Genomic DNA, 14,458 nt, shown 5'->3' with positions numbered 1-14,458 from the left:
AGTAGCAATGGAGTTGCTGGTTACCAGAGGAGGAATCTGAGTCATCACAGCAGGAAGGTTAGAGAAAGTGAAAGTGAAGTGGCTCAGTTGTGTCTGACTCTTTGCAACCCCATGGACTGTAGCCTATCATGCTCCTCCGTCCATGGGACTTTCCAGGCAAGAGTGCTGGAGTGGATTGCCATTTCCTTCTCCAGCGGATCTTCCCAACACAGGAATCGAACCCAGGTCTCCTGCATTGCAGGCAGACGCTTTACCGGCTTCAGAGAACACTAGTCTAAACTATATTTTTAAAACTTTTTTCCCCCAGTCCTAAAATTCACCCAGGAGAAAGAGGCTGGTTTAACTGCCAAGCAGAGAAAATTGATCAGCCCGGAGGGCTGCACCTAGTCGGAGAGGTCGAATGGCATCTTGCTGATGACCTCCCCATTCTCATCGACTATGGTGTCATAGGCCCAGCGGCGGTTGCAGCGGCAAGTGGGCCCACACTTGGTGGAGTTACACTTGGGGCACGGGTAGAAGCAACCCATGCAGTCTTTATCAAGGCAGTCACACAGGTCAGCCTCATTGAAGGTGAGCCTGCCCTTTTCGTCATACTTGTTGACTTCACGTTTTTCAGGAACAGACTCATTTTTCTTTGCCATTTGCCCTTTCTTGATCTGCTGCCTTACTTTAGGATTAAAGTTGGCTACCTGAGGCCTGGGATTTTGAAGTGACAACCGTTTTAACTGCCGATCCAACCGTTTCATTTGCTTCAGTTCCTTCTCACTTGGTTTCTCAGGAGAACTTTGACGTGCAGGTCTCTCTCGCACGGAACTGCTCTTTTCTGCTTGTTCACTCTTTTCTGCTTGTTCACTCTTTTCTGCTTGTTCACTCATTTCTGCTCACCTGGGGACACAAACAAAGTCAGCAACCATTTGTGGGAGCTCAGGCAACCATGAGGACACTGGAGCTGGTAAAAGTCATTTCAGAATGGGCCTATTAAGTTTTTAACTCAAACCTGGCTTAAGTGGATAGGAGCAAGTTTATCAACACCAACAAATCTTTGGACAAAAGTGCTTTTATCAGATAGTATTTCCTCCTTTATTTAACCATCTCTTTTGTCTATCAAATGTTTAAATAACCATTCATGTTTGTCTAGACTAGTACTTCTCAAACAATGTGCATATGAATCGTTTCATGATTATGATTATGATTAACTAGATTATGATTCAGTTAGGACTGGGGTAGGGCCAGAGAGTCTACCTTTCTAATGTATGCCCAGATTGTACTGATATTGCTAATTCCAAACCTACTTTGAGTCTCGAGGGCCTAGAGTTAAACCAATAGTGATCAGGGGCAAAAATTGCTTGATCAGGGGCAAAAATTGCTTTGCTTTAATAGAAACCCAGTTATTTTTCTTAGGTCAGTGGCCCTAGGATAGAAAAACAACAGTTCTTTATTTAAATAATCTCTTTCTGTCCACAATGCCCCCCCACCGCCCCCACACAAGGCAAACTCTTGACTTTTCCTCCAGCTAAATTGGTTTGAACAAAGAAAATACTGTTTGAACCACTTCAGATCAATATACATATTCCTTGTTTCTAATGACTGTAGTAAGTAATGGAAATTGGACGGTCATTTTTAGCAATTGCCTTTTCTCTTTAAAACATCAGCACATTAGCTGTGGTTTATTTATTTCCTTTGAAGTGACCTCCAGTTCCCAGGAAACACTCTACAAACTACTTTAAGGTAATTCACCATATTGAATTAGTGATTGGTTTTTAAAAAGGCTTTCTAAAGTCAGTACATTCTCAAGGACTTTCAGTGTCATTTCGCGTCTCTCCATGTCTCACTGTCTCCCTGTGTATGTCTCTTCCCTCACCACTGCCCCCATCCCTCTGATTCTCTCCTAACTGGCCCATGTCCTACAGACTCCACAAAGCTTCCCAAACTACTGATAATTGAAAGTAGAGAGGCAGAGGATGCCCATTTCTTTAAGGATGTTTTGCCTAGCTTCAAGAAGCAAACTGGCCAAAAGGAAGAGAGACAGAGGATGGGGCATCAGCTGTGAGAGGATCACCATACTAGAGAAAAGTTCCCTTTGCTTCTCACTGGAGAGTTTCAGACAATTCCAGAGGACTGGCCACACTCTGTTTGATCCATACTACTAATTTCACACAACAGGTTCCCTTTTAGGTCTTCCTCGTCACTTGAACGATGTAGTGTCTACAGAGAGGGAAAAGCAAATGATTCCCCTGAATGTCTCTCCTGAATTGGATTTATTTGCCAGGATCTTGTTGAGTAAATACCCAGGACAGAAATAATACGGTTTCATAATTTCTATCTAAGTTACTCCAATGTCTTGGCAGGTCTAGAACACTTAGTTGTTTCGTTACTCTTATTCTTTGAGTTGTAATTTCATAGTTGACTACTTACCTTACTTTTTTTGGGGGGAAAGGGTAGCAGCTACCTTTCTGATGCATTACCCTAGGCAGAGGAGCCTCAGGCATCACACTGCCAGGGGTCAGACACTAGCACTGTCTTCACCACTAACTATCTGACTTTAACTTCAGATGACTTCAGTTGCTTAACCTCAGTTTCCTCATCTGAAAATGGGGGTACTGATAGTACCTTCTCTTTGGGTATGCCCTAGATTAGGTGCAGTGAGAACTTCAAAGATGATATAAGACCAGGTTTCTGCCCGCAAAGTTTGGCAGTCTCCACTGGAGAGATCAAGTATCTGCAGCTCACTGCAAGGACAGGGAAAGGTACTCCAGTTCAGATTCAGAGAACCCTATGGGGGGTGGGGTTCGTAATAGTCAAATATCAATAGAGGCATCCCTATTTAGAACTAAGCTTTAAATCTTTTTTCTGCACCCCCCCCCAGTTTAGTGAGGTGCTCAGTCACTCAGTTGTGTCCAGCTCTTTGCAACTCCATGGACTATACCCTCCAGGCAAGAATATTGGAGTGGGTTGACATTCCCTTTTCCAGAACTAAGCTTTACATCTTAAATAATTCCGGTTCATCCCCATAATGGTAAAAAAAAAAAAAAAAAAAAGTGTGTGTGTGTGCATGTGCAAATCTGCCACTATAATTCCGTCTAAAGCCACTATTTTTTTTTTCATTCATTCAGCAAATATTGATCTGGAGTCTATCATATATGCTAGGAATTGTGCCCTATTTATTGCAGTCACAACTGCACACACAAGTCCAGAGTACTTCAAGCAGTGGCCTTTACAAAAATGAATGCTACTGCTGCTAAGTCGCTTCAGTCGTGTCTGACTCTGTGCCACCCTATAGAGGCAGCCCGCCAGGCCTCGCCATCCCTGGGATTCTCCAGGATAAAACACTGGAGTGGGTTGCCATTTCCTTCTCTAATGCATGAAAGTGAAAAGTGAAAGTGAAGTCGCTCATTCGTGTCCGACCCTTCGCGACCCCATGGACTGCAGCCTACCAGGCTCCTCTGTCCATGGGATTCTCCAGGCAAGAGTACTGGACTGGGGTGCCATTGCCTTCTGTGTACATGATACTAACAGGATATAAATCAAGTACAGTCCAAAACCAAGTTACTAAAGGACACAAAAGAAAATGTGAAAAAACAAGGGAAGGCCTGGTGAAAAGAACATTTTGTGATCATTTTAAGCACTTATCCATATCACATGACAAATTCCATCTTTATGTGTGTAATGATTTTTATTAATTTACCAAACGAAAGGATGATGTGAGACATTTTCTACCAAGATACTTGTATGATTCACCATCTATCCTGCTTTTTCATTCCTGTGCCCCCAAATTATCCTCAGTATGAATACGTTGAAACCACTTATGCCTTTGGGCATACATACCTGGTCTTCTTACATGGAATGGTAGCCCTGATTTCAATACGACTCTCTCTCATACTTCAATAAACCCTTTCCCTACATATTCTCTCGTAACCAAGACCTGTTCTAAGTTGTTTACAATGTAACCATTGCCATCATTTACTTTACCTTTGCAATTATTTCTATCATCATGATATAATATGTGACAACGTGTTTGTGTATATGGAGGAAGCAAAGCTTCTATCACATGTGCAACTAGAAATAAGTGATTTACAAATATCATGCATCTGAAATACAAAGAATAGAGATGAACTTCATGTATTTGAGATCCTCCTTCAGAGGCCTATCTCCTCTTCCACTCAGTTAATCAAATGCAGATAACTTCATGGACCCAATGATACCCAGAGCAATACAGAGGTGAGGGTAAAGAAGTGAGGACATCAGAGCAGCTGAGAGTTTCTGGGAAGTCTTGAGTATGCAAATTCAGATTTCACCTTGGCCTGAAAATATGCCAAGCACATTAGTAGAAGTCTGAAGATGTGACATGCCTGAGGATTGTGGGGAGAGATATGGTGTATATATGCATAAGATCACACATGTCAGATACATTAAAACAATACAGAAACAAAAATGAATAAATTGGGGTAAAAATCTTTCACTCTTCAATTAAGGAAAATATCTGTGTAGGCCAATTTTAAGGCACAGTATTTGTTTTGGAAACAGGCATCAAGACTCTGGTGGAGAAACTCAAAGTTTAGTTATGAATAGCTGTGAACCAAACACAAAACTGATTCTCAATAAAAGAAAATAGAATCAGGTTACAATGAGACCTTTTACTGAAGGAGCACTGTAATAGCCCAATGTGCTGGATACTGCAAGTAAAATCACCAGGCAGCTGAACCGATGTGGCCATTTTATGTTCAGCTATGGCACACTCAAGACTTCCCTGGTGGCTCAGACGGTAAAGCGTCTGCCTACAATGCAGGAGACCCGGGTTCAATCCCTGGGTCGGGAAGATCTCCTGGAGAAGGGAATGGCAACCCACTCCAGTATTCTTGCCTGGAGAATCCCATGGACGGAGGAGCCTGGTGGGCTTCAGTCCACGGGGTCGCAAAGAGTCAGATATGACTGAGCAACTTCACTTTCTATAGCACACTCAACCATTGACATGAGATATGTTTGTGAACCAGAATTGTTAGCTTAAAGCCCAGGGCCTCTTAAACCCTTGACCTCTCTCAAAAATGTTGGGAGGATATGTTGAGGCAAACAGTTTAGGGAAATTCAAAATAGAAATAAATGCTCAGTGAATGCATTTGAACCCTTGACATTCCAATCCTGTTGGTCAGGAAAGAGCTTGGTATTTTCACAGGGAAATATTTTTTCTGTTGAAAATCTTTGAAGGTAATATTGTTTTCTTCTTGTTACTGAACTATTTACTTGTCATAAAATAAAAAAACTCTGAGCCCAACCACATAAAAGTCTTAAATGCATGAGCTTTATCCTTATCTTTCTTACCATAGTTCTGTTAGTCCTTAAATTTCATGGTGCTGAAAATATCCTTTTTGTGTTTCTTTTCTGGATTGTTCTCCCTCTGAGCAATGGTTACCAGAATCTTTTAGAATGACATGTATTTGCTAATTGGATTAAAGGCGAGATAATGGAAGACTTTTTTCCCCCAACTATCTGGGTGATACTCTTGATCTGGAAAACAGATGTTTCAACATCTTTTTACATCTCTGTGTTCATGATTACAGTAAGCTTTCAGAATATTCCAAATGATTCCAATTCACTTTCCACATAGTTGGAAGCAGGAATCTGTTAAGATGAACCCCTTTACACTTACATGTAATAATAGGAGGTGAAAGAAGGTAGAAAAGGGAGGGAGGAGTCCATTAGACTTGTTCTTGGTTGATGTTTTTTATGCTTCTCTCAGCTCTCAAAACTGTCTTTTTGTTTAATTCACTTATTGAAGCAGTTGATGCTTTTTATTATCCCACACACACAGATTAAATATATTAAAATATACTTACTAAGTGGAAGATGAAAGATAATCCTTATTTAGGTGGTTACACCACTTTCACCGAAGACAGTCCTTTTACCTAAAACACCATCAAAAGGCAGTTTATCATCTATTCATTAGGGGGAAAATGTGTTAAATGTAACACACGAATAAAATCTCCTGTCCTTCCCAATAATTGTGTCTCTTAACTTGCATCTTTCATCTAAAAATGTTTATACAAGTTTTGTAGGCCATTGGTATTTGAGAAAATGATAGGAAAATGGTTATTACTGAAATAGTTTTAATGAAAAATAGTTTCAAATGTTCAAATTATGTTAAAAAAAAAAAAAAGCGAAGGGGGCAAAAGAAATCTTATTACAGTAGTACCCTGGCTGAAAGTTTCAACAAATTTAGTCTTTTAAAAAAACCTTCAGTAATAGTAATAATGAAAGAGATCCTTTTCGTTTAACAGCGAGAATGACTAACTTGGCATTAGAAAAATTTTACATTTTCCATAACTGATACTTGGAATCAAAGATGTATGAGAACTTTGTCTATATTTGAGGTTATACAAAAGCCTTGATGTATACAGAAGTGGAAATTCTTAGGTCCTGCACCCAGAAATTCCAATTCATTAAGTCTGGGGGTTGCCTGTGACTCTGCATTTTTAACAAACAGTCATGATGATTCTGATGTTGGAGGTCCAGGGACCACACCCAGAGAAGGGTGGTTGTGTAACCCTTCTGAGATTGTAACAGAGCCCAGCTCTGCCTGCCATCCTCTGATCGCACAGCTGTTGCTAAATATCCTTCAACAAAGATCTTTAGGGAGATGACTTTCATACAGTTTGATATCTTGAGATACTTTATGAGTGATCCTCAGTTATGACAGTTAAGCACCTTTGATTAATTCACTATACTCCTCCTGAAATTAGTGAATTATGAGGGTGTATCTGGTAACTGTCTACAACCACACTACATACTTGGCCAGAACCCTCTGGTTAAATAGAGGTGGGGCTGCCTATTCACCTAGATTTGAAATACAAATGAAATATTAGAATTCAAATGAAGGACTCTTAGTCTACCGCCATTATATACTGGGGTCTTCCCTGGTGGCTCAGAGGTTAAAGCGTCTGCCTGCAATGTGGGAGACCCGGGTTCAATCCCTGGTCTGGGAAGATCCCCTGGAGAAGGAAATCGAAACCCACTCCAGTACTCTTGCCTGGAGAATCCCATGGACGGAGGAGCCTGGTAGGCTCCCTGGAGTCGCAAAGAGTCGGACGCGACTGACCAATTCACTTTATTATATACTGGAGAAGAGATGATGTCATTTGGAGCAAATCATAAGAGACAGTGCCCATACATTAAAAAGTTGTTGAAAGGGTAAAGAAAAGGGGTTGAATTTAGACAAAGATCTGGTTATTTTGACACCTGGTATATACTATAGTCTGTTTTGCTGAATTTCACCAGCTCTTGCTTCTGTTTGTCTTCCTAAATAAAATTAGACGTGTTCCTGCAAGCAGAATGTAAGAAGGCTTCTGGTGAATTCTAGACTGTCTCTGAGTAGTGTGTCCCTCATCACAAATACCTGGAGTGGGGGAGGATCCAGAAAGCTGCCATGCCCACAGAACTGCTTTTCTGTGCCTGCAACGAGTGCTGGACCAGTTCTACAAAGGAGGCCAGACAAGTGCTTACAAATGAGGCACAAGGTAGAGTTCCTAAGGGATCCAACTCTTTCTTTCTTCCCTCCTTACCCACCCTTCGTTTCTCCTCTGTTGACACCATGCAGAAGGGAAGTGTGGAAGAATGTATTATTTGTTCGAAATTTCTCCTTCTATTCTCTGTATTGTGCCATAGTTTCACTAGGTAGATTATACTTCTCCATCCCATTGACCTTGAAATTCGCCATATGACTTGCTCGGGCTAAGGGAAAATGGGCACAAGTGATCATTAATGAGTTCTGCGCTGAGATATTAAAGGGCATTGCAAATTTCTGCCAAGTTCTTCTTGTATTTCTGTCATCTGCCATGAGAAGTGCATACCCCAGGAAGCTGCTGACTGCAAAATGAGACACATATGAACAGACCTCAGTCTGATTCACAGCCTTAAGCAGAGCTGCCATAAGTGATCCACAGACACACGAGTAAGAACGTCAATGGTATCTTAGTCAACCACTAAGATTTAGGGGTGGGGTTTTTGCTATGGAGCAGCATTATAGCATTAGCTGAATAACACACTAGGGTAACTGCCATTTACTTGGGACTCACTCCTTGCCAAGCACCACTAAGATTAGCTCCTTTAATCTATAAAATTTCCTTCTGAGATCTGCTAATGCTTCCATCTTTCATGAAACATCTGCTCAGAGAAGGCAAGGACTCATAGCTAACAAGTGGCTGAGCCAGAAACTCAAATTCACATTCAAATATTGCATTGGCCAAAAAGTTCGTTTGGGTTCTTGTGACATTTCATGGAAAAACCAGAATGAACATTTTGGCCAACCCAATACAATGATTATTCCATGGCTTTTTCCTATTTTTCCTGCAGTTGAAACCACAGGTGATAGCAACAACCATCACATAAAGCACAAGTTCACTCTTTTATGAAGGGCACTTTCCCGAGTCTTTTCAATCCAATTACCAATTGGGATACTTAAGTTCTGTTTAGTTCTGCTCTAGATTGAATCATAGCCCATGAGATTGGAAATGGTAAGTCTTCAGTTCAGAAAGTATTGTGCTTTAGAAACCACAGGAAGGCTTAACATAGATTGGAATATTCTGAGGTGATAGGTAGGAGAGAAAATGTACCAGATAAAAACCCGTTGAGCCAGTGTTTTGAGCTTTTCTTGACTAAACCAGACAGGCTCCACAGAAACTACTCAGGATCCTCGCTGTGACCCCACTGCAAGAGACAACCATTCAGACAGCAGCGCCAGGATTGTTGCAGTGACACTCAGAAGGAAATATTTCCCGTCTCTGGCTGCCCATTGGAATCACTTGGAGACCTTGAGAAAAAAAAAATTCTGGGCCCTGCTGACAAACAAATGTCATTGACATTTCTAGGTGAAGAGCTGAGCATTTTTTGTTGTTGTTGTTGGGGGGAATGTGAATTTTTTAAAGTTCCCCAGGTAATTCTATTTTCTTTGACCACACTGAGTAGTGTGTGGGAAACTAGTTCTCAGATCAGGGAACAAACCCTAGTCACTCCCCCACCCCCGTCTACAGTGGAAGCATAGAGTCCCAACCAATGGACCACTAGGGAAGTCCCCCCAGGTGAGTCTAATAGGCAGCCAGAGTTGCGACCCACTAAGCTACACTGGTGGAGAAGGCAATGGCAACCCAGTCCAGTACTCTTGCCTGGAAAATCCCATGGACAGAGGAGCCTGGTAGGCTGCAGTCCATGGGGTTGCGAAGAGTCGCACATGATTGAGCGACTTCCCTTTCACTTTTCACTTGCATGCATTGGAGAAGGAAATGGCAACCCACTCCGGTGTTCCTGCCTGGGGAATCCCACGGATGGCTGAGCCTGGTGGGCTGCCGTCTATGGGGTCTCACAGAGTTGGACACGACTGAAGTGACTTCGCAGCAGCAGCAGCAAGCTACACTGGTGGCTCAGATGCTAAAGAATCTGCCTGTGATGCCAGAGAGACCTGGGTTCAATCCCTGGGCTGAGAAGATCCCCTGGAGGAGAGTGTGGTAACCCACTCCAGTATTCTTGCCTGGAGAATTCCATGGACAGAGGAGCCTGGAGGGCTACAGTCCACGGAGTCGCAAAGAGCTGGACACAACTGAGCGGCTAAACACAGTGCAAGCTGTAATAGAAGATGGGCTTCCCTGGTGGCTCAGTGGTAAAGATTCCACCTGCTAATGCAGGAGATGTGGGTTCCATCCCTGGGTGGGGAAGATCCCCTGGAGGAGGGCATGGCAACCCACTCCAGTATTCTTGCCTGGAGAATCCCATGGACAGAGGAGCCTGGTGGGCTACAGTCCACAGGGTTGCAAAGAGACATGATGGAGTGACTGAACAACAACAAGAAAAGCTAGAAGATGGACACAGAAAATGTATTTGCTGATTTGCTGATATTTAAGATTAAAAGCCAATTCTAGCCAATGACTCACTCATGGAGACTGGAGTGTCAGCTTTGCGTGTCTTTAAACTTCCTACCTACTCTCCTATCATAATTCTGTACTATTTCTCTTTCCTCTGTGGAATATTTACTGAATCCATAGTTATTTACTGAAATCCACATTTATGTTAATTCCTAAAGTGGAGTTTGCCAAGGGCTAGACTGTAAAAGTTTATAGAGTTTGTAAAGAATTCACGAAAACTGTTATGTGCTAACTTAAAGAGGAGAGATGTCCGTGGCTTCATTGGCCAAATAAATAAAGCCCAGACTGTCGTTTATACTGATTGTATACATGGTTCATGCTGCTGCTGCTGCTAAGTCGCTTCAGTTGTGTCCGACTCTGTGCGACCCCATAGACGGCAGCCCACCAGGCTCCCCCGTCCCTGGGATTCTCCAGGCAAGAACACTGGAGTGGGTTGCCATTTCCTTCTCCAATGCATGAAAGTGAAAAGTGAAAGGGAAGTCACTCAGTTGTGTCTGACCCTCAGCGACCCCATGGACGCCAGCCTTCCCGGCTCCTCCATCCATGGGATTCTCCAGGCAAGAGTACTGGAGTGGGGTGCCATTGCCTTCTCCGTACATGGTTCATACTCTCCTATGAATATTTTGCAGCACTGACATTCTAGTTGAATTTGCACATACAAGTTCCCAAGGATTAGCTGTGACTGGCATAGCCCGAGATTCAGACATGCATGCTATCTTGCTCCTGCATACAGAGACCCCTTGTGGCACTTATCTGACTGCCTCCCAGGATATGTGGGAAACGTTCTATTTCTTTTACAGTAAGATACACGACTCTCTTACTGCACTGGTGGCAACTGATTTTTTTCGATGCATTTGAATGAAAATAATATCTAAGTTTTATGGAGTATTGTCTATGTGCCAGGCACTATCCTTAGCATTCTACATGCATTAACTCATTTAATCCTTAACTCTATGAGGTAGATGATCTAGTTATTGTCCTCATTTTACAAAAGAAAAAAACTGAGGCACAGAAAAATTAAGTACGGTGTCTAAGGTCACACACCTATTAAAGGATGAAGCAGGAATTTGAACCCAGAAAGTCTATTTCCAGAATCTGGATTTTGAGCCACTAGAAATACCACATCCCTTAGTAGGCAGTAGGTAACTTTCTTTCAACTTTAGTAGGTAGGAGACTGATCTGAGTACATTTTAGGAGAGGCTGTAGAGCAACCAGTAGTCTCCTCAATGCTAGTGGAAGTGCAAACTGGTACAACCACAAAGAAACTGTTTGCTAACAGTTGATACCTACTAAAGCTGAACACCTGCTTCCCCTATGACCCAGTAATTCCTGGGCACATATCCCAAAACAGTGCATACATGTGTTGATGAAAGGACATGAATTTGGGTGTTTGTAACTGAACTGCAAACTACCCAAAGGTCCATCAACAGGAAAGCGGATAAACACATTCTAGTGTATTTATACTGCTGTGCAACAAGGAGAAGAAACAATGTATCACTACACAGAGGAATAAGGAAGGCTCTCACAAACAGAATGCTGACTGAGAGAAGTCAGGAAAAAAGGGCACAGGCTGTAAGTGTCTATTTATATAGAGTACAGAGGCAGGCAAAAGGAATCTCTGCTATTAGGGGTCAGGCTATTGTTTACCCCAAGGGGGAGAAGCTGTGTCTGGAATGAGTATTTGGGGGAGGGGGCTTCTGGGGTTGTGGGTAAAGATTTATTTACTTATTTGCGCTATGTGGCTTGTGGGATCTAGTTCCCAGACCAGGGATTGAAACCTTGCCCCCTGCAGTAGAAACACGGAGTCCTAAACACTGGACTGCTAGGGAAATCCCAAGTCCTCTTTATTGATCTGGATGGCAACCCACTCCAGTACTCGTGCCTGGAAAATCCCATGGACAGAGAAGCCTAGTAGGCTACAGTCCATGGGGTCGCAAAGAGTGGGACACAACTGAGCTACTTCAGTTTATTGGCCACAGCATGTTTAAAGTTCTGAAAGTTCAGTGAGCTTTACATTTAGGTTACATGCACTCTTCTGTATGTACACTACCTATCAATAAAAAATTTGCAAGGGTACTACCTGTGATCAAATATTACCTAGGAGATTTCATTAAATATTTTCAAATAAACAATGCATATTTAAGGAAAGTAGTCATTCCAGGCAATCAAAGAGTAAGTTTCCGCTATCTCTAGTTCTTCCCCCAGTTTCCTGCTTTTTATCACAAATGCCAACCTGATGATTTAATAATAACAAGAGAAAATGTTCAACTGGGTCAGGTATATGGAACGGGTTCAGTGTGTTTGCCTCCAGACAGGAGTTCAAAGGCAGGGTAACTAATGACAGTTGTATGAAGGTATGTTTGGTAGGGGGGGCTTCCCTGGTGGCTCAGTCGGTAAAGCATCTGCCTGCAATGCAGGAGACCTGGGTTCGATTCCTGGGTCGGGAAGATCCCCTGGAGAAGGAAATGGCAATCCAGTCCACCACTCTTGCCTGGAAAATCCCATGGACAGAGGAGCCTGATAGGCTACAGTCCATGGGTCACAAAGAGTCACGACTGAGTGACTTCAGTTGGTAGCAGGTATCAAAACAAAGATCCCTGGCTGACTCCCTTTGCATGTCCTGGAGCACTCCCAAGGGTGTAGAAATAGCTTTCTTTTGTAGAAATCTTCAAGAATGAGGAAACTGAGATCTCCGCTAAGAAGTGACTGACTCCACATGACACTCTGCCTAAGGGCAATCCCCTCTGAGGACAGAGTCCTCACTGGAAGCGGGTGGACCAGCTCACAGTAGGAATTCTCACTACTCCTGCTCACCTGTGTTAGCAACTCATCAGCCACCCCTTTATATTTGAGGGGTAGAGCCCAATCCACCATGGCCTGTTTATCCCACTTCTTCCTTGGAGAGAAAGACTTCATTAAATATAACAAAGGCAATGCTTTACCAGTGAAAGCGCTCTTTTCTTTTTGCCTAAAATGTATGCCTACAAAAACCTTTCATCACTATAGATTCTGTCAGCCAACTTCTTTCTGGTAAGTTCTACAGGGAAGAACTTTGGATTCTAGCTCAAAAATTATCATCAAAACAGCCACAAAATTCACCTCTATTATCAGGCAAGACATGAACCTGGCCATCTTACCAGGTTTTCTTTTTCTTCCTCTGTGCACTGCACAGAATTATGGATAACTAAATATAAGATAACTTTGGCAAATACTTTTCTTAGAATTCTGCTGTTTATTCTCAGGGGAAAAGTCGTATGCAAAGAAACTAGGTTGACTTAACTACTAAGTGTACTCATCAATCATTTAGTGAATTTGCTCCAGGTCTTATTTCCAGTTGCATTTTAAATTTCAATCTGTTTTCAGGATCAGATTTATTCCCCCCTCCCTCTCCTCATCACCTCTCCCACCACAGAAGCCATGCTGGATTTACCCTTAGTCCCACTAAGCCCTTGTGGGAAAGAAAGACTTCCAGTGAGAAGTGATGAGGGAAGAAGGGAGAAGGAGAAGTGTCCGACTCTGCGACCCCCATGGACTGTAGCCGGCCACGGTCCTCTGCCTATGGAATTTCCCAGGCAAGAATACTGGAGTGGGTTACCATTTCCTTCTCCAGGAGATCTTTCCAAGCCAGGAATCGAACCTGTGTCTCTTGCATCTCCTGCATTGGCAGGCAGATTCTTTACCACTGAGCCACAAGGGAAGCCCGTCCTGGCCTTACCTGAGTTGATTTAAGGTCCCTTTCATCTGGGAGGCAAAAGAGGAAAGATCTCTGGATAGGGGATGACGGAAGACAAATTCTTAACCTGGTGTCTGCCCTGTGCCTCATCTGATGAGCGTTCTGGGGCCCCCTAGAGGGAGGGGTCAGTGCCTAATGGCTGAAGGTGCTCTGTTCATCAGAGGTTCTGACATGTTGGGCCCAAGAAGGGGTTACATGATTATTGGGCAGAGGAGATAAAACATGAAAAGAAAATTACTCAAGATAAAGTAAAAAAGGGCGAGAAGGGTTATGCTCCCCAGACCTACTCTTCCTGAGACCATCACATAGCACTGGGGCTTTAGGACCTTAAAGTGAGCGCTGGAGAATGGCAAGTCATAGAAGAGAAATAGAAATAGGTGCCTACCTGGCAACCACGAAGTACCAATAGGTACGTGACAAACACAGCTCAGAAGAACATGGGCAAGCGTTTTCCTAACTACCTGTAAGATACTTGCCCTGTGAAGTCCCAGGGGCATCGAGGAATTTCTAGTGGCAGTTGGAAGAGGAAGCCACTCAAAATGGCTGTGTTCTTGCTCTCTGTCTTTCCCTGGTCTGACTAGTGCCTACTCCACCTACACCCTACGCGCAGGACAAACCTTCCCACATCCTTGCCTCACGGCCCAGCTAACTATAGCTTACCAAACGGCTGATGAGGAGTCTGCCCCTCAACGGCTTTCCTCGATCAGCCGTTTCCGCTTAACGGTAGACTTGGGTGCCCACGAGTATGGGTTCTTATGTGCGCATGCGTGCGCTCTTGTGTGCGTGTGTGTTGTGCGTATGCGTGCTTGCGTGGGCGTCT

General features: G+C 43.2%; 1 protein-coding gene across 3 annotated transcripts; it reads right to left on the bottom strand.

The window, feature by feature from the left end:
* Window positions 1–239: 239 nt before the first annotated feature.
* Window positions 240–14,419, bottom strand: LOC129639038 (ARL14 effector protein-like). Of its 3 annotated transcripts, none has more exons than XM_055563893.1 (3): window positions 14,299–14,419; window positions 5,832–5,900; window positions 240–885 (listed from the first exon to the last, which is right to left on the bottom strand). In XM_055563893.1, exon 3 carries the CDS (start codon window positions 873–875, stop codon window positions 384–386), a length of 492 nt encoding a protein of 163 aa, XP_055419868.1. In that variant the 5' UTR covers window positions 876–885; window positions 5,832–5,900; window positions 14,299–14,419; the 3' UTR covers window positions 240–383. The 3 variants fall into 3 exon arrangements, with proteins under 3 accessions (XP_055419868.1, XP_055419869.1, XP_055419870.1); XM_055563894.1 differs by lacking the exon at window positions 14,299–14,419 and adding an exon at window positions 14,024–14,290; XM_055563895.1 differs by lacking the exon at window positions 5,832–5,900 and having other exon boundaries at window positions 14,299–14,398.
* Between the last annotated feature and the right edge of the window lie 39 nt (window positions 14,420–14,458).

This window comes from Bubalus kerabau, chromosome X (genome assembly GCF_029407905.1).
Source record: "Bubalus kerabau isolate K-KA32 ecotype Philippines breed swamp buffalo chromosome X, PCC_UOA_SB_1v2, whole genome shotgun sequence".
NCBI classification, from domain to species: domain Eukaryota; kingdom Metazoa; phylum Chordata; class Mammalia; order Artiodactyla; family Bovidae; genus Bubalus; species Bubalus kerabau.
The sequence above is the reverse complement of the archived record's forward strand: the minus strand, read 5'-3'. Positions and strand labels throughout refer to the sequence as shown.